The sequence below is a fragment of the Macrotis lagotis genome, chromosome 4, assembly GCF_037893015.1.
Source record: "Macrotis lagotis isolate mMagLag1 chromosome 4, bilby.v1.9.chrom.fasta, whole genome shotgun sequence".
Lineage (NCBI taxonomy): Eukaryota > Metazoa > Chordata > Mammalia > Peramelemorphia > Peramelidae > Macrotis > Macrotis lagotis.
Genome location: NC_133661.1, coordinates 89,195,136 through 89,220,899, shown reverse-complemented (window position 1 = coordinate 89,220,899; position 25,764 = coordinate 89,195,136). Strand labels below are relative to the sequence as shown.

General features: G+C 35.5%; 1 protein-coding gene across 4 annotated transcripts in view; it reads left to right on the top strand.

Annotated features, from left to right (window-relative positions):
* The window catches only part of PLEKHA1 (pleckstrin homology domain containing A1), an 84,884-nt gene that overhangs the window by 9,219 nt on the left and 49,901 nt on the right, over positions 1 to 25,764 (top strand). For all 4 annotated transcript variants that reach the window (XM_074233456.1, XM_074233453.1, XM_074233455.1 and 1 more), the window contains exon 2: positions 13,058 to 13,218. In XM_074233456.1, coding sequence (XP_074089557.1) covers positions 13,085 to 13,218 — 134 coding nt within the window. In that variant the 5' untranslated portion in view covers positions 13,058 to 13,084. The remainder of the gene's footprint in view (positions 1 to 13,057; positions 13,219 to 25,764) is intronic.

Below are 25,764 nucleotides of genomic sequence, written 5' to 3'. Positions count from 1 at the left end.
TTGTCCTCAAGGAGGTTAGTAGGGGAAATAAGATGAATACCTAATGTATTACAAGGAGGAATACCCTGGCAGTAAAGAGTAATGTATACAAAGGGACATTCATAAGAGAGAGAGAGGTGACCTTTGAACATTAAAGGATGAGTTTAATTTCGTGGGCAGAAATGGAGGTTTCCTTAAGAAGAATGAAACATTTCAAGTGAAGGGTACTGCAGAAGTAGCCAGATACTAGTCTTAAGTTGTATGTTTTTTTTTTTAATATATAATGATAAGGAATGATAGCAAAGTTATTTAACCCTATTTTAAGGAAACAATAAAAGCTCTTGAGCTTTTATTCTTGCTAAATACTGAGACAGAAGTCAAATAGAACCTGTCTTAGGAATTTATATTCATTCAAATGTAGGAGACAACATGTACATAAATACTCATTTACCAAATACATACAAGGAAAATATCAGGTAACCTTGGAGGGCAAAGCATTTACTATTGGGGAGAGGGAGGAAATCGAAACCTTCTAAAATCTAGATCATCTGGTCCTTCCCCCTCATTTCTCACATGATCCAGCAGAACCAGAGAACTAAAATGACTTGTGTAACTTACAGCTGGCAAATGGTAGTCTCAGTGCCAAGCCTCCCAATACCAGCCTTTTGCTTTCCCCATTCTATCATACCACCTCTTGATTATGGAATAGTACAGAGAGATTGACCTTAATGCATTTGAGTATGTGTGTAATTTAACTGTGCTGGGTAGAGGGAAACAAACTTGCATAGAAAATGAGAGATCACAATGTGGAGTAATATAAATGCTACTTAAAAGGATTTAAACTTGGTCCAATGTAGATAGCTGTTGTATTAGCTTGAACAGGATAGTGACAGCTGTCTTTAATTTGCTGTTATGTTGCATATGCAAATTTCTTTCTCTTTTCAAGCTTCAGTTTCCTTCTCTGTAAAATGAGGCGATTGGACTAGATTGCTGTGGGTCCTTCTAGCTCTAACATTCCTTTAAACTGGAAATGAAAGCAGTGTTTTAAAAAGCTATATTCTCTAACAGGGTGTTAGAAATCCAGGTTGTACTTGACTGGTAGGCAGTTTTAGAGGAAGGGAAAATTGGAGAAGTATAAAGTTAAAATCATTAAGACTTCGTGATTATATGTAGAGAAAGAAAAAAAAAAGTAAGTGAAATATGAGGCTCAAGGTTTTGAACCCCTTGGACTTGGAAATGTATATATATATGTCTTTGATCAAAAAAACCCATTGTTAGTGAAATTAATGTTAATGTGCCCCCATATTCTTGTGTTATACAGAACCAAAAAAAAGTCACTTTTCCTTTACTCAGAGTTTACAATCTAGTAAACTGAATAATAGTGATTTTCTTACTTGTTTTAATTGTCTGAAGGGAAAGTCTTTAGGGTAAGTTTTTTCTTTTTTTGGTGTGGTAAATGGGCTTAAGTGACTTGCTCCTGTGAAGTATCTGAGGCATGGTTTGAATTTAGATCCTCCTAATTCTAGGACTGGAGGCTCTTATCCACTGAATTTCCTTTTTTTTTTTTTTTAATCTTTTCTGGAATGTTTGTCTTGTCCTGCTTGATCTGAGTGGACTTTAAAACTGATTCCCTGAGTAGAGAGGGAAGTGAATCTTGATACTTCAATAGAAAAGTAGCTATAATTTTGTGATATATCGTGTTCTTTGGAGTTTGTGAACTGATAGTTCTGATAGAACTGATAGTTATTGCAGTAAAATTACTGCCATAGTTAATTCAAAATTTGAAAAATGATGGGTGCAGTGGAAAGAGTGTTGGATTTGAAGTCTGGGGACCTGAGTTCAGAAGTCTCTTGTTCTCTGTGTGGTGATTGAGGTGTTGGAATGTCAGTCCTTAAGGGCACACATAGTCTGTCTTTTTAGCTTTTATTTTCATTGCCTGACTTAGCAAATTACCTGCCCTAGAGTAAATGCCATGTCTGTCTGTCTGTTTGTCTCTCTCCATTAAAAACTGAGAGAAATTTTAAAAGGCAAATAAATTTTTATAACATATAAACAAAGCAAAATGAATCCTCCCATGATCATGCCCAAAAATATTCATCTCAGCCTGTTGTTTCCAACCTTCTGTCAGGAGCTAGGTAACATGCTTTTTGATAGTCCCCTAGAGAAGAGGTTGGTCTTTACATTTTTTCAAAGTTGTTTTACTTCATAGTATCTTTCTTTATAGTTGATAGATTGTTAGATCGATTGTTCTCCTTACTTCACTCTGATTTTTAAAATGTCTTTTTTGTCATTAATGACATCATATTCTACTTTGTTGAGGTTTTGCTAATTGATGGGTATTTCTTAGATTCTAATTCTTTGCTTTTCTTTAATCCCTTCTTTGGGATCAGGAAGTTTGTGATTATTCCCTCCCTCTCTTGCCCAGTTTGAAGAGTTTTTTTTATCACCTACTGAGTGTATCTGGGTTAAATCTTCCTCTGTCTCTTTTAGATAAGAATGAGCTTCTTCAATCCTCCCTCCACATTTGTTTACTCTTCTCACCTGCCGGGTTTAAAGGGAACTGAGGTGTTCATCCTCTTCTTCCTCCTTCCCCTTTTAGAGGCCTCAGAATAAAAAACTCCACTCCCAGGACCTCTGAGTTTTGTCTTTCCTTTCCTTTCCTTTTCTTTTCTTTTCTTTTCTTTTCTTTTCTTTTCTTTTCTTTTCTTTTCTTTTCTTTTCTTTTCTTTTCAAATTAGCTCCCCCTTTGTATCCTTTGGAGACCTTAAGGGTTCTCAATCGACATTTTTTTTCTTCCTGCTCTATTCAGGTCTTAGCACCATCATAGGGCTCAAAAATAAAAGTACTTTTCTAGATTTCTCCTGATTCAACTGCTTCTGTCAGTATTCCTTCCTATTCAGTGATGGATGATCTTTTCATCAAAAAATGTTTATTAAATTCTGTATTTCATTAAAGCTTATGTCCCCCCCCCCCCCCAGGATTATACTTAACTTTTCTGGACAAATTCTTGTTGTAAACCTCTCTCTTTTCTCTTTTGGAATGCTGCATTCCAAGAGCTCCTCTTTTAGTGGCAGCTTCCTGATCCTGTTATTGATTAGATTGTCCCTTTCCCCTGGGCAGGCCTTGTCTTTTGCCTGGTCCCTTGTGCCAGGCCCAACCCCAGGAGGCTCTTCTTCAGGTGGCTTACTGACCCATTGATTGAGTCTGATTCCAGGTTGATGGTCTCAGATTAATCAAGACCTTTGATTTTTTTAATTTTTAAAAAATTATTTTTTTTTAAATTTTCATCCAGTTACACATGCATATTTCCAAGTTACAAAATTTCCCTCCACTCTTCCTTCCCACTCCCTCCCCTCAGTAGGGAGTAGTCAGGTTAGCATTTTACATACATATTTTGTTAAACATTGACAAATTAGTAATTTTTGGCATGAGGAATTAGGATTAAGGGAAAGAGATGCATAAGAGAATTTTTATAAAGTGTTCTTCAGATTAGGTACGGGTGTTTTTTTTTCCTGTGTGTTTTGTTTTTCTTCCTCTGGTTGGGTAGTCCATAACCAGTCTAAAGCAGTTGTCTTAGCTCTCTGGACTATCAAGAGGATCTGCTTCTGTTAAATTTCTTCATCTCATAAGGTTGTTGATGTATATATTGTTCTCTTGACTACTCCTTTTGCTCAGCATCAGATCCCATAAGTCATTCCATGCTTCTCTGGAGTCCAACCATTTATGGTTACTTATAGAACAATAATATTCCATAGTACTTGTGTACCATAACTTGTTTAACCATTTCCCAATTGATGGGCGTCCCCTCAATTTCCAGTTCTTTGTCACTACAAAAAGAGTTGCTACAAATATTTTGGAACATGAGGGACTTTTCCAATTTTTTCAGTTTCTTCTGGATATAGTCCTAGAATTGGAATTGCTGGGTCAAGGGTATGAACAGTTTTATTGCTCTTTCTGTATAGTTCCATATTGTTCTCCAGAAAGGCTGGATCTGTCCACCAGCAAAGCATCAATGTCCCAATCCTCCCACAACTTCTCCAACATTGATCATCTTCCCTTTTTCTCATCCAGGTTAATCTCATAGGTGTGAGATGATACTTCATTGTTGTTTTGATTTGCATTTCTCTAATCAATAGTGATTTGGAGCATTTTTTCTTATGATTTTATATATATATGCAGTTTTAATTTCTTCATTTGAAAATTATTCATAACCATTGACCATTTATCAATTGGGGAATGACCTGTGATCTTAAAATTTGATGCAATTCTCCATATATTTTAGAAATGAGACCTTTATCAGAACTTCTAGTTGTGAAGATTGTTTCTCAGCTTTCTGCTTTTCTAATTTTGGCAGCATTGATTTTATTAGTGCCAAAACTTTTTAATTTAACATGGTTAAAATCATTCATTTTGCAGTTTATTATATACTCTAACTTTTGTTTGGTCATCCCTTTTCCATAGATCAGATGAGAGTATTTTTTTTTTTTTTGGTCTATTAATTTATCTATGGTATCACTTTTTCTGTCTAAATCCTGTATCCATTTTGACCTTATTTTGGTAAAGGGTAAGACCTTTGATTTAGGACAATCCACAAGCATTTATATAGTCCCACCTCTGCAAGCCCTGTGTTCTCTAGGGCTCCAGTAGAAGGGAAGATCCATAGGGCTACGAAGGAGATTATCTTAGAAATAAAACAACTGCAACAGCTAACATTAATCAGGTGCCTGCTCTGAGTCAGGTGCTGGACTAAGTGCCTTTCAGTTATTTTTCTCTTTTGATCCTCACAACAACCTTGGAGATAGGAGCTAATATTATCTCCATTTTATAGATGAGGAAACTGAGGCAGGCAGTCTAGGGGCTGGATTTGAACTTGGACCTCCCTGATTTCACACTGAGATCTCTTATCCACTGTGTCATAAGATTAAGGAGTCTGGGAAAGGCTTTTGGCCTAAAGTGACTTTAGCTGGGACTTGGAAGAGATGAGAAGGAAGATGGTCCCAAGCAGATGAGACTACAAGCATCTGTAGAGACCCTTTGGGTGAGATGTAGTAGGTAGGTTGTGTGACTGGAGTCTAGGGCCTAGGGAGAGGACCAGAAAGGGAGGAGAGGGGGGTCAGGGGAGAAGCCAAGGAGCTTTTTATATTTGATCATGGAGATAATAAGGAGGCATTGAAGATTTTTGAAGAGGGAGATGTGAGCTCTGCTTTAGGAAGATCAGTTTGATAGTTGAGTGGATGATGAACAGTAATGTGGGGGAGATTTGAGGCAGAAGACCCACCAAAAGGTTATGCAATAGATATGATGGCAGTGTCAGGAGAGAAGGGAGATATTAAAGAATTAGTACTATTATCTGTAGAACTTGGTAATGGTTGGATATGGGGAGTTGAGAGTAAAGGGTTTGGGGACCTTTTTTCCCCTGTTTGGGTTCTTTTAAAATGGATTTGATCAAAGGATTCTATCTTCATTTAGCTTTTAGTTATCAAGGCAGTTTTTGTTTACAATTTCTTGAAATACAAGTGTCCATGTTCCTCACCCCCCCCCCAAATTATGATTTTTAGGAACTTAAGTGATTCACAAATTCTCCCTCTTTGAGGTCCCTTAGGTCCCTGCACTGACCTCCACCTCCTGGGATCCCCCATGGAACTTTGAGGTTCAAAGTTCTGAATCTCTGTGATGTTCCAGTACAGAGAATTAGGGACCTTGGAGCCTCCTGCTCTGAGTGCTACTGCAGCAGTGTTACTGTGACTACTGCTGCTCCTAAGAGGTTCCAAGGTCCCCATGCTGGGGCTTTCTGACCATTTGGAGCTCTGTAGGGTGGGGGGCTCCACCCAAAGCAACTTCCAGACAGAGTTCTGTAGTCAGTCCACTGGCTCTCACCAGTTGCTGGTCTCACTGAGAGGATGAACTTGTTTGCTTGCCCTGGTGTCTCCTCTTTCCTATTGCCCACTGGGTTCTGGCTGTAGTTTGGGGATAGAAGTCACTTTAGAAGCTTATTGGATTTTTCTTTTAATCATCATTTGGTTTGGTGCAAATTTCAAGTTTTAACTGAGTAGATCTCTTGGGGCTGAGCTTCTGCTTTGGTTCAAGAAGACTTTTTGGCCAGAAATTGAGACTACTGACTGTTTATTATTTTTTAGTGTCTGTATTTAAAGAAAAATTGAGATGGGGCTAAAATTTATTGTTAGTTTCTTATAATTTTATATTTATTCAAGATTCATAATATTTAGCAAATCTTTATTGATAACCTACTGTTTTCAAGGCTGACACATAAATAGGTATTTGACTTTTAATAAAAACAGGTTAGGGATATAGTAAATACAGATTTTATGTACTTAATATTTGTATCATTTTTTTCAGTTGTAGAGAAGATAGACAGGCAAAATATTTGAGTAGGCATTGAACCATAGAATTTAGAGTTGAAAAAGACTGTAGAGATTATTTATTTTGTATTTTTGAAATCTTATTTGCAAGGCCTACACCTAATTTATTTTTCTTTTTTAAAGAAGTTTTAAAAAATTCTGAACTGAAACACCAAATAAAATGAATATTTTGATATGCATAAATAGAAAAGAGGATTTTCCATGAAAATGTTTATGTACAATTTGCTTTTAAGATATAGAATAAATTCAACTATTTTCAGAGTTGCTCTGGTTGAATTTTTTGGTTTTTCTTTGCATAAAAAAATGTTTCAATGATCATCCTGGTTAGGTTTTTTGAAAAGTGATCATCTGATTTTTAAACACTGGAAAAATACAGGGTTAATTTTTTTTTAATATGCTTAGGGAATGATTAGGATTTAGAATAAGTTATAAAAGGTGAAATGTGACTATCAGGATTACATCCAGCAATCTCATCTATGTAGAACCTAGCATATAACTAGGAAGTAAACCAAGAAAGATCTTTAAGCAGTCAAGATAATTTATTTATGTATTTATTTGTTCATTCATTCATATATTCATTAATTCATTTATTTATTTTTAGATTTTTGCAAGGCAAATGGGGTTAAGTGGCTTGCCCAAGGCCACACAGCTAGGTAATTAGTAAGTGCCTGAGGCCAAATTTGAACTCTCCTACTCCTGACTCCAAGGCCAGTGCTCTATCCACTGCCCAACTAACTGCCCCAAGACAATTTTTAACATTCATTTTTTTTAAATAATGAATTCTTAAGTTTCTCCCTCACTGCTCCTCTTTCTAAGTCAGTAAGCAATTTTATATTGGTCATATATGTACAATCATGTAGAACATCTCTCCATATTAGTCAAGTTGTAAAAGAAGACAATGATCAAAAGAAAAACAGTGGGGGGGAAAGTGAAAAATAGTGTGCTTTGATCTGCATTCAGACTCATCAATTTTTTTTTCACTGTAGGTGGATACCATTTTTTATCTTGAATCTCTTGGAATTATCTTGGACCATTGTAGTGCTAAAAATAGTTGTCATTCTCAGTGGATCATCATATAATATTGCTCTTACTATGTACAGTATTCTCCTGGTCCTGCTCAGTTGCTTTGTAACAGTAAAAGTTTTCTGGGTTTTTCTGAAATCATCCTTCTTGTTAATTCTTATAACACATTAATATTCCATTACAATTATCTACCACAATTTGTTTACCCATTCTCCAATTGATGGCATTCCCTCAATTTCCAATTTTTTGCCACCACAAAAAAGAGCTACAAAGAGGTGTTTCTGTCCCATGCCACCTTTTTTTTTTTTCCCCATTTCTTTGGGAAACAGTTCTAGTAGTGATATTGCTGAATCAAAAAGTATGAACAGTTTTATTATCCTTTGGGCATAGTTCCAAATTACCCTCCAGAATGGTTGGATCAATTCACAATTTCACCAACTGGTCATCAGTGTCCCAGTTTTCCTACATCCCCTTCCACATTTATCATTTTAAAAGGGTGAGGGTGAGAAATGACAGCATCATCATGGAAGAGTTTTGTTCATTTAGTTCACTTTTTTCAGTGGAATACTTGTTTTTGTAGAAAGAATATGTTGCCCTTTGATACTAGTACTGTATTGTATTAAAACATTAAGCATACATTGTCCCCCCCAAAGTTCACTGGAGAGCACTATTAAAGAGGAAGAATTGATGAATGAGAAGAAAGAGTTGATGATGCTTCTAGGTTTTAAACCTGGTTGACTGGAACAATGGTGATACCTTGGACAGAAATAGGGAAGTTAAGAGAGAAGGAATAAGTTCAGGGGAATATATTTAGGTTTAGACTTTGTTGAGTTTGAGATTCCTGTGTAATAGCCTTTTGGAGATATGGAATTAAGGTTCAAGAAGAAGCTGAGGAATGAATAGGAAGTTTTGGGTCAAATTAAGAGAACAGATGAGATCACAAGGAAAGAAAGTGTAGAGAAAAAGGGGAAAGTGAGAAACTTGGTATATACTCAATGTATAGGGAGTGACATGGATGATGAACTCAAGGAGGGCAAGATAAGGAGATTTGACTTCTTCAGTTCTATATCTAAGGTCTAGTGATTGTGTAGTGAAGATGTAAAACAATTAGGCTGATTAGGTAGCAAGATAACCATGACAAAGCAGTGTTAGGAAAACTGGAGGAGGACAGAGAAAAGGTCTTAGATTTTGCAATGAAAGAATCATTGCTGTGACCTAAAAAGGAGCAATTTCAATTGAGTGTCGTGGGTGTGGGGGAATCCAGATGACAAAGGGTTGAGAAATGAGTTGGAGAAGAGAAAGTGAAAGCAATGAGTATAGACAGTTCTTTCTAAGAATTTGACTGTGAAAAAAGAAAGAGGTTGATGGCTTGAAGAGGATGCTGGGGTCAAGTGAAGATTTTAAGTTTGAGAAAGAGCTGGTCATGTTTGCAAGTAGCATTGCAAAGAAGTCAGTGGATAAGAAAACATTGACTGTATAAGCAGAGAATGATGATTGAAGTGGAGTTCCCAGGAATAGCCTAGATAAAGGGCAAAGTTGGGGGTGGGGTAGTATTGACAAGATGATAGATTGCTCCTTTATCTGAAAGTAGAACAAAGAAGAATTGGAGTATGGTGTGGAGTTGATTTAAGTATGGTATTGAGGAGAGGGAACAGGATAGATGGTCGATTTTTTTTTTTTTCAGTGAAATATTTAACGAGCTCCTCTGCTAAAGAAGGAGGAAGAAGAGATTGCTCTGGGAAGTTCAATAAAATCAAGAAGTGAAGGAAAAAGGGATCATTTTGTACCATTGAGAACCCAGTTGAGATAAGATTGTATAAATTTATACTGGTCCTCTCTATAGACTTATATACAGTCTACAAACATTCCGGTGTCTTCCCCCAGTCTCAAAAAATTTTTGCTTGTTCAATCTATCCGAATGAGTTGTCTTCCTGTGGTTTTCTTCTTTTGGTGTTTAAACTCCTGGCTTTGTGCCTCTTCATTCAGCTGAAATGACTTTCCCCAAAGTTAACCCTTAATAGCCAAATCTAATGATCTTTTTCTCAAGTTATCCTTCTAAGCCTCACTATAGCCTTTGATTGTTGATCACGCTCTCTTTAGGTTTCTGTGACACTGCCCTATCCTGATTCTCCTTTTATGGGTAGGACTGCTTCTCACTCTCACTTGTTGGATCTTCATCATAACAATAGATGCCCCTCAAGGCTCTGCCCTGGACCCTCTCCTCTCCCTCTTCTCTTTCAAACTCTATATCCTGTGTCACCTGCCTATAGACAAGGGCAGATATCCAAAATGGAGCTCATCTTCCTCTGCTCTTGTCCTCCCCTCTTCCTGTCTTTCCTATTACTGTCCAGGGAACCATGATCTTCTCAGTCACCCTAGGTATTATCCTTGACTCTGCTTTTTATCTCATTGGTTCTATTGTCAAGTCTTCTCAATTTTATTTTTGTAAGATCTCTCCTCAGCTTGGCCCCTTCCTACTTTTCCCGTCTTCTTCTCCATGTCCTCTGTGATCCAATGGTACCTGCTTCCTTCCTTTTCTTTGTGCTGGACACTGCATTTCGCAACTCCCTGCATTTTTTTCTTGCTGTCATCTCTTTCTGGAATTCTCTCTCTTTTCATCTTTGTCTCCATCTCTCATCTTTACTGACTTCTTTCAAGTTCCTGCTGAAAAGCCATCTTCTATGAGGAGACTTTCAAAGGTCAGCACTTCAATATTGATCTTTATATGTCTGTCTCTTTGTCTTGTTTGTACAAAGTTGGTTTCAGTTTCTCCCATTATACTGTATTTTCTGGGAACAGGGATGTCTTTTACCTTTTTTTTTTGTATCTTCCCAGTGCTTAACATTGTGAATGATACCCAGTAAGAGCTTAATAAATGCGGATTGTTAATTGACCCAGTCAGTGTGTTTGTGGATTTCCTCTGGCTCTGTTCTGCTTCGAAACTTTTGTAGTTGTTGTAGAATTGCTATGCTATTAGTTTGTGCTAGTGAGTTAGAAATCATGTATAATTTAATTTTATAATAAATGTTTGGCAGTTACATTTTAGAATAGAAACTTTTCCATGGGTAAATTATTCCACAAAGATTTTATATGAAGTCAGTAAAAAAGCTACTTGTCTCTTTCCGATCTGTTATCTATATAATTAGTGTCCAAAGTGTCTTGGGTGCTTTGGAGTATGTATGCCCTTGGAATATCAGACTCCATTTGGCAAGAGAAATAGTGTTTAGGGCAAAGACCACTCAAAGGTTTTGGACTTTTTTGATTGTTCTAATTTTTGCCTATTAAGATTTCTTTCCTGCTCTCAGAACTGGTCAGTCTTTTGTGATAGTTCCTAATAACTTTGCAATCTCACTGTAGGACTATTACAAGCTTCATTTTACTTTTAAAAATTTTTATTGAAACAATAGGCAATATATATTTTGATTTAGCATTTTAGTGAGAGCTCTGTGGTAGCTCAGCTTAGTTTATTAAAGCATTTAGTAAACCCACAAGCAGCTGAATAAAATCACAACTGGAGGCCATATTTTGGGCAGGCTGATCCTAAAGTATTAATGGTAAATCATCCATAATTTACAAGACATGTTTACAATATAGAGAAGTAATTTTGGTTTGACCTTGGACAGTTTACTTTTTTATTAAGATTTTTTTTTGGCAGGGCAGTGGGATTAAGTGACTTGCCCAAAGTCACAAAACTAGGTAATTAAGTGTCTGAGGCCAGATTTGAACTCAGGTTCTCCTGACTCCAGGGCTAGGGCTCTATCCACTGAGCCACCTAGCTGTCCCTGAGAGTTAACATTTTAATAGAATGACTTGAGCGCCATTCAAAGCATTTTGTTATGTCAGAAATAGTTTTTACTCTTTTGGAAGTTGTGCCTTTTATTGAGAGACATCATTTTGTCTCTCAATTTTATCCATAAAATATAATTCACTTCAAAAAAAAGACTTTTTTTCTCAATTTCCATTTAGCAAGACCACTTTTGCTAGTAGTTTCTTGATGTAAGAAACTATTTCTATTAGTTATATATTACTTTTATTGGAAGTCAAATAAATTAGACAAAGGCTAATTGGATTAGGGCTAAAAAAATTGTTTCCTTGATTCTCTAAGTCATTGTGAATTCTGTTAAAGATGTTTCATTTCAGCTGGTTCTTGGCAAATTTGTTGACCATATTTTTTTGGTTAGGTCTGATTTTGAATAGAAGGTCAAATGTCAATTTGCCTATATATTTACTTATAATTTTTAAATAATTAAAAAAAGTTGAACTTGTGATTTTATAGAAAACTTCTTCTGCCGATGCACATTGGGTACCTTTCAGTCTCACAATCTTTTTCGTGAGTTACCTGAGGCATTGAAGGATTAAATATCTTGCCTAAAGTCTCACAGCTTGGTTTTGTGTCCTCACTAAGTGTTCTTTCTACTCTATCATACTATTTCTTGGTGATATAAGAAGCACCCAAGCGTGAGAATATTTAAGACATTACATGAATCATAGCATCATAAGCTTCAGTGCAGAAAATGGACCTGAGAAACCATTTAGTCCAATACTCATTACAGAGGAAGTCATTTAGACCTTGCTCAAGGTCATAAAAGAATTTAGTGGCAGAGACAAGCTTTTTGAATCCTAACCAATTCATATGTATGGTGAGCCAAACTATTCTTCAAAGTATAGTTTTAGGGAGTTGCCACAGGGCACTAAAACTTCTCCAAGGCCTACAGTCAGTAAATATTTTAATGTCTGCTTTATGCTAGATATTGAGTATATGTCAAAAAGAGGGACTTGAACTCAGGTCTTTGTGACTCCAAAACCCACTTTCTGTCTCACCTGCCACATTGTCTAGAACATGGGTGTCCAAGTTTTAGTTCTGCTGGGTTGCATCACCCAACAAAAACTTGTCAAGAACTGCATGTGGAATTTAATATTTATTTATGATTACAATGTAGCCCATATTACCAATAATAATGAAATATAATAATGTAATAAAGTATAATAATAATAAAAACAATGAATATAATAATATATTCATTTTAAAGCAAATCTATGTTAATTTTGCACTATAAAAATAACAATAAAGTTATCTATTGAGATTGTGATGAGTCATATAATATTTTCAAATAAAGATCCTAATTCCTATAGCCATATCTTTTGTAAAAAGCAAAAAAAAAAAACTTGGCAGTCTATGAGACTGCACAATGTTAGTTACATGAAGAAGTTAAGACAGGTTAGTTAAGGGTTAAGCTGGTCTGTGATGTTGCAACATTGGCTCATATGCTCACTTTTCCTTCATTTTCTGGTTACTGGATGCAGGGTACATGAATGGGCTTTGAGGGCTGCAAGGGGCTGAGGATTGGACATAGCTGTCCAGAGAATTCTTTCTATTAATGTTATATTTAGGCTAATGTAGCTACAGATTGTATGGATGAGTTCTTTTAGACTGTATTGGTTAGCTCTGAAAAGAATCATAAACTATTTAATAGTTTCCAGTATGGGAAAAATTCATAGAATTGAATAATCAAATGTCACAGAAAATGTAATTAATTGGAGGTGTTGTCACAACTCAAATGTTAGAATTCTGATGTTTCCATTGTACATTGAACATTAGGGTGTTAAACAAATAGTTTCTGCAGTATGTTTCTGCGTCTATTGGGAAAAATTATTCCTATTTTTTATTTTTCCAGTGTAATGTTCAAGCTCAGAAATGCCTTATGTGGATCGTCAGAATCGAATTTGTGGTTTTCTCGACATTGAAGAAAATGAAAATAGTGGAAAATTTCTGCGGAGGTACTTCATCCTGGATACCAGAGAAGATAGTCTGGTCTGGTACATGGATAATCCACAGGTTTGTAAAATTTGAAGGAGAGTAATTCAAAGTAATTTACAGAAAACATTAAAACTTTCAAATGTGAATGTCATTAATTCTCCTTATTGCCAAATGTTGTGACATGATAATGACCCTAGTTTTTGGAAGGCCATGCTAAGGGGGCCCAGGCCCTGGTGCTTATCCCAGTAGCAAACACTTTTATTGTGGGTCTTGGGATAGACTGTGTATGTCTGTCATCTACAGCCTGGCTTGGGGGGTTCACAGTCTCTTCACCAGTGTGGCTAATGAGTTTTAAAATTCTGACTTTAGAAATACACAAAAGATACACCTATCAAGTCATTTGAGAGGTTGTGTATGTGATAGTGCATGGGGCACCTTCTCTGTTGTTATTACAGATCTCTGAAGTATTGAAATATATTGTTATTATACCAATAGCTATAATAAATAACAGCTAACTTTTATATGGCACCTTAAGATTTGCAGGTATTATTTCATTTGATGCCAATGATTCTGTGAGGTAAATGCTATTATTTGTTCTCTTTGTTTCAGATGAGGAAATGCTATTTTAGAATTTGTAATGTAAAACTAGGGAAGTGTCTGATGTGGGATTCAAAGTCAAGTCTACTGGATTCCATATCAAATACTCTGTCCTCAGTACTTTACTGAATGTTTTCCTTTCATTTGTTTGCTTTGCATTAATATTTTGTTTTAGAATGAGAGGATGATTAAACACAAGGATAATTATTTAAGACTGTCTTTTAGATGGTATTGTTTTTCAGACCTGATCTAAATTCCTAGTGAGATCTTATAAAACTGTTATGATTTGTTCACACATCAGTCACTTATATAGGTAGTGGTAGACTTATAGAGTGGTGCATCCCAGGCCTTCTAGGTCTCCTTTTAAAAATGTCTTTCTTTCACAATTTCTTCTTCTACTTTTTATTCCTTCAAAAAGGTGTCACTAAATAAACACAACTAGGAAGATTTTTTTTTCACAGATCCCTAAAGATTATCTGATCTAAAGACCCAATATTAGGTAATCTTCTCGACAGTCATTTGTTTTTCAGACTAAATATCTTCAAATGCTTCAGCTTCTTTCAACCTGATCTCCAGACCTTCCTGCCTCATGCTGATACGTTTTTTTTGTTCTCAATGTCCATCTTAACATTTGGTATCTAGTACTTACTGTAATATGCCATATGGTTTTGAATTGATTCAGAAGTACAGTCAATGATTACTTTTCTTATTTTGAACTCTTTATTTCCTGTAAGAAAATCTGCGTAGCCTAAGATTTGCAGGCAACCATATCACCCTTTTGACTCTTACTGCATTTAGCTAAAACTGTGATTTTTTTTATGTGAACTGCTGATAAGTTCCCTTAATTGTGTTTATGCTCTTGACTTCTTGAATTCAAGTATTTAACAACTTTATTTTTTTATTTTAAGTTTTATTTTGTTTCAGTCTGTATCCTACCTTTTCTGGTCTTTCATTGCATGGTTGTTTTTTTTTAAGTGCTTACCATATTCAGCCTCCTGCTAGGTATTGGAGATATAAAAAGAAACAACAACAATCCCTGCTTTCTGGAAGTTTGCTTTCCACAGCATTTTGTCTTTTGAAGGTTTAGTAAATATTCCTCCTATGTCTTTGTCCAAATCATTGATTAAAAATATTAAAAGGGATAGTGTCCCAATGACTAGAACACTAGAGATTTTCCTTTTGGGTTGAAATTCATATTCTTTAGACATAACTCTTCTACCTGCTTCCTTGTCCTCTTCCTCCTTTCCTTCCTGTTTTTCCACCTACATACAAAGAGAGTTTTCAACATTGATTTTTTTGTAAAGGTTTGAGTTCTACATTTTTCCTTCCTCCTGTTCTTTTCTGTCCCATCCTCTTGGCATCGAGTAATCTACTATAGGTTATACATATGTTAAACACACTTCCATATTAATCATGTTGTAAAAGAAGAATCAGAACAAAAGAAAACACACGAAAGGGGAAAAATAATAAAATATAAAGCAAATTTTAATAATTGAAAAAAAAGTGTGCTCTGTTCTCTCAAACTCTAATTCCTTCTCTAGATGTGGATGGTATTTTCCATCACTCCTTTAGAATTGTCTTTTGATCATTGTATTACTGAGAAGAGCAAGTCCATCATAGTTAATCTTCACAGTGTAGATATTAATATGTACAATATTCTTCTGGTTCTGCTCATTTCACTCAGAATCAGTTCATGCAAGTCTTTCCAGGCTTGGGCAGAGCTTTTCAATTAACTGAGGGCTGTACTTTTGTCTAAGCAACATTTTTGTTTCTCATTCATAAATTTATCATGAGAAACTTTGTTAGTTCTTGCTGAAAGAGGTTATGCACTGTTAATGTTGTTCCTTTTATGGATCAGTGTAAATTAATTTAGTTTGGCATAACTTTCTTAACCAGTTTCATATAATTTTTTGATAAAATGAAGTAGAAACTTGCTATATGATACATTCTTTTCTTCTCTATTGTCAATTTTAATCAGAAATCTTTGAATTTGAACTTAACAACTATAGTGGTCATAAAAAGTTTTGGGTGGTTTTTTTTTTGCATTTCCTCTCTCAGCAGCTTACATTTCTCCCCATACAATTTGATTATTTAATTTGTGATTCTTCATAGTATTCTGTGGTTTTTCATTTTTCTTCTATTCCACAAAAGCTTAGGGCATTGTTCAGTATGTTAGAATAATAGTCTCTGAGAGATTCAAAAGTGAAACATTTTGATATTGAAAACTAACCAACATTTGGAAATATCATTTTGCTTGTGTTTTGAACTCAGACATGTAATATTTTAGTAATTATTCCAGGAATGAAAGGCAGGGGGTGGGGGAGTTAGTGGGAGGAAACAAGATAAAAATCTTTGACTTTGAAACATAAAAAAGTCATATTTAAAGGGAATAAAATAAAAATGATAATTTAGTTTATATTTAGAATATGCTTATAGTGTTCATTTATAGGCCATATAGAGCTCATTTAAATGTTACTATAAATAGGAATGAAAACTAAGATAAAAATAGTCAAGGTAAGAAATAAAAATAAGTATTCTCACAGATGAATAAATATACCTTTGAGAATCAGTAATAGCTGACATTCTGTAAACAGTATATTTTACAAAGGTCTTTACAGTTTTTCCATGTGATTCTTAAATATTATTATCCTTGTTTTACAAATGAGGAAAATGAGTCTTTTGAGAATCAGTCTATCTATATCTCTCTATCTCTCTGTCCATATCCTGGCTCTGCTCCATGCTCCCTGGGACTCAGTTTTCCTTAGCTGAAAAGTGTGTGTAGGGGGTGGGGTGGGGCTGGAATAGATTGTCTCTGAGATTTCTATTTTGTTGTAATACTCATGATCCGAAGGTAAATGACATAGCTAAAGTTTCAGGATTCCATTTGGTTAACAGCTGGTACTGCTGTGAAAAATGTCTTAGACATCAAAGATTGTATCAGCTCAAAATTTTCATAAGACTCATTGATTTCTATAAGAAAACACTTGAGATGTTCCCACTTTTCTGATTCTCAAATCTGGGTAATTTATATCACCCATTTTGTGTTCTTATAGACTGACAAAAAAGCCACAAAATTGTTCCAATAGAAAGCCACAAAGCTATGTCTGCAGCTTCATGTTAACTACAGATTCGTTTTCTAATCTTTGTTCTTTGGCCATCAAGTCCAACCTGTACAGGAAAAAGCATCCCCTACCTCTTCAGTTTACCTTCGAGAAGCACCTCTACAAACTTTCCTTGAAAATCTCCAAAGAAAAGGATCCCACTACCTCCCAAGGAAACTTGTAGCTCTAATTTTTAGGCAGTTTTTCCTCATATCAAAATGAATTTTTCCTCTTTAAAGTTTAATCTATTTAATTTTGTTCTGTGAAACCAGACAGAAAAAATCAAATTCTTGCACCTGACAGCCCTTTAAATACTTGAACAGCTTTAACCAAACCCAAACCTTATGGCATGGACTCAAGGTTCTTTACTATTTTGGTTTCCCTCCTCTGGATGCTCTCCAGCTTATCACTGTTCTTCCTAAAATATGGGACTTAAAACTGAACACAAGACTCCAGCTATAGTTTGACCTGGGCAGAGTTTAATGAGTTTAACTCCTCCTAAGTCTCTCAGTGTCATTTAGTATAGTTTTAACTTTGAATCTGTCACACTTTTGCCTCTTAATTGAGCTTGTGATCCTTGATAGCTCCTATATCTTCATAGTGTTGTCTAGTCATAAATGAGGTTAGTCTGGCCTGACTTGCCCTTGATGATGCCATGGGGTTATTGTTTATTTTGCTTGTTTTAAAGATGTTCACTAACTATTGAGTTAATAATCAGTCAACTTAGTGACCTATTTTACCCATCCCTCCATAAAATTAGTTCTCAGTGCCTAGGGAAGCCATTTATTGGACCAGGTGACTTGAATTCTTCAAGGGCTGCTAAATACTTTCTTACTATCCTTTGTTTGAGTATTGATTCCATTGTTTTCCATATTTCTTCTGTTCCTTTCAGTTTCCTTGGCAGAGAAAACAGGATCTTAATAGGAATGATCAAGGCTACCTGGTGTGCCTAAAGAAACACTGTTTGAAGTTGATGGGTCAGGGTTCCATAGGCCACCTCTGTTACTAATTGTTTGATTTTGGGCAAGTCATTTGACCTCTGGTTCCAAGTTTCCTATGTATGAAATGACTTATATAAAGTCTTCTAAGTTTATGTATCTGGGAACCTATGCATTGAGTATCTCAGCTTTTACCTATTGATAGATGTTACTCTATTTTTCTTTTTTAGGTTTTTGCAAGGCAATGGGGGTTAAGTGGCTTGCCCAAGGCCACACAGCTAGGTAATTATTAAGTGTCTGAGGCCGGATTTGAACTCAGGTACTCCTGACTCCAGGGCCAGTGCTCTATCCATTATGCCACCTAGCCGCCCCTAGCCTCATACAATCTTAATCTTTCATTCATATCCCAAACCTACCTTTCTCTCCTGAATTCCTTGCTTTTGGTAATAAACCCTTAGGCTTATACCTTTAAGCTCCTCAGCCTTATGCTTGAGGCCTAGTTACATTCTGTAGTGTTTCTGGCAGTGTCACTCATGTTCGTGTGGATCATCTGAACTTGTAGGCCATCTATTGATAGCAGTGATTTTGCTGGTGTGGACCTCTGTCAATTCTTTTAGGTCAACAGATAAGCCCCTTCTTTAATTCATTTCTTCTCCTGATTCTTAAAAGTAATTTCTTCCTTGACATCACCTGTGTATCTACTTTGTCATTCCTTTTTTTTTTTAAGGCTTTTTGCAAGGCAATGGGGTTAAGTGGCTTGCCTAAGGCCACACAGCTAGGTAATTATTAAGTATCTGAGGCTGGATTTGAACTCCTGACTCCAGGGCTGGTGCTCTATCTGCAGCACCACCTAGCTGCCCCTACTCTGTCATTCTTTAGAGAATAAACATTAACTCTCTCTTCAGAGCATCTTGGTCAGTCTTTGGGAAGAGCCTCAAATTTTTATTTTAGTTTCAAGTTCTAAGATCCTAATGCCATAATCTGTTTGTGGGATACTTCCTTAGTTGTCTTCCAGTTTTTAAAGGAATAAGCATTTCATTGCCCCTGATAAAATTATTGACTCAGAGTCATTTCCCCACACCCCTTTTAACCTCCTCCAGGAAGGATACTAGTTTGAACTTTTGATCTAATTTGGATTGACCTTAGACAATTCACTTCTCTGTAGGCTTTAGTTTTTCCTTATGCAAAATTAGTGGGTTGGACTAGATGATTTTTAAGATCCTTTTCAACCCCAAACCTGTGATTCTATATTCATTATCCCATACCTCATTCATATTTTATCCCTATATTTTTAAGTGTCTGCTAGATTTCTCTATGTGGCTGTTGCACTGACTGCCCATCCTGTCTATGGTATCACCATGTTTTTGTTCACCTTTGGGGTTGAATCTTCTTAACTCTTATGACTGCCTTTAACTTCTTTCTCTAATTTATTCTGTACCCTGTTGCCAGATTATTTTTTTCCTAGATCATGGATCATTCACACTACTCCTTAGAACTCTTCTTTGGATCCTCATAGTCTGTGGAATAAAATTTTAGCAAAGAGATAATAGCAAGTTATTACTAGACTATTTCACCATGGTCAGGTAGGATTTATACCAGGTAGGCAGGCATAGTTCAATATTAGGAAAACACTCACCATAATTGACTATATTATTGACCATACAGAATTCATATAACCATAATTGACCAAAGAAATTATGTGATATCTCAATAAATACTGAAAACCTTTTGAAAAAAATACAGCACCAATTCCTATTAAAAATGCTAGAGAGCATAGGAATAAATGGGAGTTTTTTCTTATAATGATAAGCAGTATTAAACCATCTGCAAGCTTTATATGTGATAAGATTAAGAGGTGAAACAAGGATGCTCATTATCATCACTGTTATTCAGTATTGTAATAGAAATGTTAGTTTAGCAATAAGAAAAGAGATAGAAATTGAAGGAGTGAGGAAACAAAACTCTCACTCTTCACAGATGATATGTATGTTGTAAACTTAGAAAATCAACTAAAAAACTACTTGAAACAATTAGCAAGTTTAGCAAAGTTGAAGGATATTAAAAAAAAAACCCACATAAATCATTGGCATTTCTACATAGGCAGAAAGAGAAATTCCATTTTAAGTAATTGTAGACAAAGTAAAATACTTGGGAATCTGTCAAGACAAACCCAGAAACTTTATGAACACAATTCACAATTATGAAGCACTTTTACACAAATAAAGTAAGGTCTAGTCTGAACTTTTTCTTTTTTTAGGTTTTTGCAAGGCAATGGGGTTAAAGTGGCTTGCCCAAGGCCACACAGCTAGGTAATTATTAAGTGTCTGAGACTGGATTTGAACCCAGGTACTCCTGACTCCAGGGCCGGTGCTCTATCCACTACACCACCTAGCTGCCCTGTAAAGTAAGATCTAAAAATTGGAAAATGTCAATTGTTCAAGGGTAGGTCATGATAATACAATAAAAATGACAATTTTGCTTAAATTATTTAGTCTGTGACATTTCAATCAAACTATGAAAAACCTATTTTACAGAATTAGAAAAAATTAGATATAAAAGAAACAGTAGTAAATAATTACAGTAATCTAGTTAACAAACTCAAAGATATTAGATAAGAACTATTTGACAAAAATAGTATGATAGAAACTAGGCATTAGACCCACATCAAAATAATAGAAATACATGTAGGATTTAGATATAAATAGTGATACCATAGACCAATTTGGAGAACAAGGAATAGTCTATATATCAGATCTATACAGTGGGATGTTTATGACCAAACAAGAATGAGAGAATATTATAAATTGCAAAGTGTATGATTTCAGCTGCATTAATTAAAAAGTTTTTGCACAGTAAAACCAATTGCAGCCAAGATTAGAAGGAATGCAGAAAACTGGGAAACAATTTTCAGCTAGTGTTTCTGATAAAAGATTTATTTCTAAAATATATAGAGAATAGATTTATAAGAATACAAGTCATTCTTCAATTGATAAATAGTCAAAATGAGGAAGTTTTCAGTTGAAGAAATTAAAGCTATCTATAGTCATGAAAAAATTCTCCAAATCGTTGATTAGAGAAATGCAAATTAAAACAACTTGGAGGTACTACCTCATGCTTATTAGGTTGGCTAAAATGACAAAAAAGGAAAATGATCAATGTTGGAGAGGGAAAAATGTTGAACTATGGAAAAATTGGGACACTGATGAACAGTTAGAGTTGTGAACTGATCTAACCTTTGTGGAGAGCAATTTGGAATTATGCCCAAAGGACTATAAAACTGAATATCCTTTGATCCATCACACCACTGGGTCTGTATTCCAAAGAGATCACAAGAAAGGGGAAAAGAACCACATGTGCAAAAATATTTATAGCAGTTCTTTTTGTAGTGGTAAAGAATTGGAAATTGAGGGGATGCCCATCATTTGGGAAATGGCTGAACAAATTATGGTCTTTGAATGTTATGGAGTGCTAGCTGGACTTTAGAAAAGCTTGAAAAGAGTTGAATAAACTGATACTGAGTGAAGTGAACAATTAACAACAATGTGGATACTATTAAAGGTTTGGACACAAAGATGGCACAGAGAAGGCAGGCACTGTGCTAAGGTCTCCTGGTTTTCCTTTAAAAATAACATGAAAGAAACCTCTTAACAGAAATTCAATTGACAAAACCCAGAAAGAGAAGCTAGGAGAAGAATACCTAACAAAAGGTCTGTCTCAAGGGACCATGGGTAAAGCAGGGGCAGTGGTGGGGTGAAGCCAGAGAACAGACCTTAGCTATGGAGGCTTTGGTGAGCTTTAGCCATGGAATCTTTGGCTGGGGGAACGGAGGTCTGGTGAGTTCAAGCCAGGCTGGAGGGTGAGTTCTAGCAAAGAGAGTTGCAGAGCTCAACTGGACAGAGCCCTGTTCCCAGAACTAGCAGTAACCATTCCTCCACTCCCTCAGCCTCAGGTGTGGGCAGCAGAGCTTCCTCAGCTGAAATGGAGATTAACTACTTCCCCCAGGGCCCAGCCCACATTGTTCAAGGACAATTCAGATCCTGCTGCTGCCCCTCACTCCCTCCAGGCCAAGGGAGAGGGGCTCAAACATTCCAGAGAAAGCAACCAGCACCCCCACTGGCCAGCTTGCTTGGAGTTATTAAGCCAAGTGAACAAAGCCTCTGAGAGCCAACCCCTCCCTCAACAAAAGATCCTAGGAAAATAAAGAAAGACCAGTGAAAAGGGGGGCCCATTGAGAGTTACTTTGAAAGCACAGATCCTAACCCAGAAAGCTCTAGAAATTCCAAGGAGATTATGAATTAGTTTCCAGCCCAGAAAGACTTCCTTGAAGAAAGCAGAAAGGAGTTTAAAAATCATTTGGAAAAATTGGGAAAAGAAACTCGATAAAATTAACACATTACAAGAGAAAATTAGTATCTTGCAACAAGAAAGCAAATCCTTGGAAAATACAATTGAACAAATATGAAATGAGACTAATTCTTTCAGGTCTTAAGTTGAGCAAATGCAAAAAGAAAATCATTCCCTCAAAACTCCACTTAGGCAAATGGAAAACTCCTTCAAAAATAGAATTGACCAATTGGAAAAGGCGCTGCAAAAGGTAAATGAAGAAAATTCTTCTCTTAAAAAAAAATGGAATCTGTGGAAACTAATGACTTCATGAGACAACAAGATTCTGTTAAAGAAAAACAAAAGATTGAAAAAAATAGAAGAAAATGTAAAACAGCTCATCAACAAAACCACTGACCTGGAGAATAAATGACCTAAGAATTATTGGTCTTCCTGATAACATTGAAGAGAAAAAAAAGCCTGGATTTGATATTACATGATTTAGTGATGGAAAACTGCCCTGATATCATGGAACCAGAGGGCAAAGTAGTTATTGAAAGAATACATCGATCTCCTCCGGAAAGGGATCCTAAAATGAAAGCTCCAAGGAATATTGTAGCCAGATTCCAAAACTATCAGATAAAAGAGAAAATCTTGTAAGCAACCAGAAAGAAACAATTTAAATGTTGAGGAGCCACAGTAAGGATTATGCAGGACCTGGCTGCATCAACATTAAGGCATCAAAGGGCCTGAAATGAGAGATTCTGAAGAGCAAGGGAGCTTGGAATGCAGCCAAAAATTCACTATTCGGCAAAGCTGAGTCTTCCCTTCCAGGGAAAAAGATGAATATTTAATGAAATGGGAGACTTCCAATATTTCCTTATGAAAAGACCAGAGTTAAATAGGAAATTTGGAAATCAAACATGAGACTCAAGAGACATATGAAAAGGTTAAAAAAAAAGAGTAAAGAAAAAAACTGCTATCCAGTAAGATGAAACTGGCTATATATCCCCACCTGGGAGAAAGATTTTCATAACTCTTGAGAATTGTAACTCTTATTAGAGAGAGTATACTTAGCCAGAAGTGATGGACACTGATTACTTTCTGTAACTCAGATAGAATGACTTAAAAACAATACCTCCTTAAAAAGGGGGTCAGTAAGGAGATAGGAGGATGGAGAAGATTGAATGGGGTAAATCTCATTACATTAAGAGGTACAAAGGACCTGTTGCAATAGAGGGAAAGAAGGGAGGAGGTGAGAATGGCCTGAATCTTACTCTCATTAGATTTGATTTAAAGTTAACATACATACACTCAGTTAAGAAACTTCTCTTTCAAGTATTAAAAGGGGATGAGGGAGGAAAAGGGGGACCAACAGGAGGAAGGGAAGGAAGAAAGGACAAAGGCAAAGGGGAAAGTAAAGGGAGGGGGTTGATATAGGAGGGCAAACACTGAAGGTGGTGAGGGATAGAGGGAATGAAGGCTGAAATCTGGAACATTTTTTAAAAAGTAAAGAATTGTTTTAACATGTAATTGAGGAAAAATATTTTTACAAAATTCACAGTTTAGAAGAAAGCACAGACAAGCAGGACAATTTTAAATTGCATATTTTCTTATTAAAGTGAATGGAAAAACAGAATTCGGTGGTATTGGGAAACAAAATACTGGGGAATATGGATAAAGTGAAAAAAGGAGAAAAACAGAAGGAAGATAGCATGGAGGGCAGTAAAGAGTTAGTAATTATAACTGAATGTGAATGGGATGTACTCTCCCTTAAAAACATAAGCAGATAGTAGAGTGGATTAAAAACCAGAATCCTAAAATGGTGCTTCTTACAAGAAACTCATCTGAAGCAGAGAGATACATATAGAGTAAAGGTAAAAGGTTGGAGCAAAATATATTTTGCTTCAGTTGAACAACGTGAAAAAAGCAGGGGTAGCAATTATTATCTCAGACAAAGCAGCTGCAAAAATAGATATCGTTAAAAGAGATAAGGAAGGAAACTATATCCTCCTAAAAGGTACTATAGACAATAAAGTAATTTTATTACCAAATATGTGTGTACCCAGTGCTATAGCATCCAAATTCTTAGAGAAGTTGAAGGAGTTACAGGAAGACATAGAGAGCAAAACTTAACTGATGGGAGACCTCAGCCTCTCGCTCTCAGATTCAGATAAATCTAACCATAAAATAAACAAGAAAAAAGTTAAGGAGGTAAATAGATTGTTAGAAAACCTAGACATGCTAGACTTATGGAGGAAATTGAATGGGGATAGAAAGGAATATACTTTTTTTTCTGCAGTGCATGGCACTTACACAAAAATTAACCATCTACTAGGGCATAAAAACCTAATCATCAATTTCAGAAAGACAGAAATAGTGAATACATCTTTCTCAGATCGTAATGCAATAAAAATCACAAGTAACATTGGGCCAGGGAAATATAGACCCAGAACTAATTGGAAACTAAATAACCTCATTTTAAAGAATGAATGGATCAAAGAACAAATTATAGAAAGAATTAATTATTTCATCCTAGATAGTGACAATAATGAAACAACATAACAAAACCTATGGGATACACTCAAGGAGTCTGTCAGGGGATATATTATGTCTTTAAATGCTTACATGAATAAATTAGAGAAAGAGGAAATCAATGAACTAAATATGCAACTAAAAAAATTAGAGAAAACAAATTAAAAACCCCCAATTAAATATCAAATTAGAAGTTCTAAAAATTAAAGGAGAATTTAATATGAAAACAAGAAAACTATTGAACTAATAAAACCAAGAGTTGGTTTTATGAAAAAAACCTGGTCAATTTGATTAAAAAAAGAAAGAAGAAATCCAAATTTCTTGTATCATAAATGCAAAAGGTGAACTCACCACCAGTGAGGAGGAAATTAAAATAATACTTTGGAATTATTTTGCCCAACTCTATGCCAATAAATTTGATAATCTAAGTGAAATGGATAAATATTTACAAAAATATAAGTTGCCCAGGTTAAATGAAAAGGAAATTGAATGCCTAAATAACCCTATCTCAGAAAAAGAAATTCAACAAGCCATTATTGAACCTCCCTAAGAGAAAATCTCCAGGGCCAGATGGATTCACAAGTGATTTCTATTGAACATTTAAGGAAAAATTGGTTCCAATTCTATATAAACTCTTTGGAAAAATAGCTGTAGATGGAACTCTTCCTAACTTTTTTTTGTGACACCAATATGGTGCTGATACCTAAACCAGGAAGAGTTAAAATAGAGATAGAAAATTATAGACCCATCTCCCTGATGAATATAGATGCAAAAGTCTTAAATAAAATCTTAGCAAAATGATTACAATAAGTTATCACTAGGATAATATATTATGATGAAGTAGGATTTATCTCAGGAATATAGGGTTGGTTCAATATTCAGAAAACTGTTAGGTTTGTTATTGATATAATTAATTATACTATCAGAAATTTTATTATATTAATAGATGCTGAAAAAGCTTTTTGACAACATGTAACACCTATTCCTACTAAAAAACACTAGAGAGTGTAGGAATAAATGGATTGTTCCTTAGAATATTAAGCAGTATCTATCTGAAACCCTCAACAAGCATTATATTCAATGGGGATAGTCTAGAGGCATTCCCAATAAGATCAGGGGTGAAACAAGGA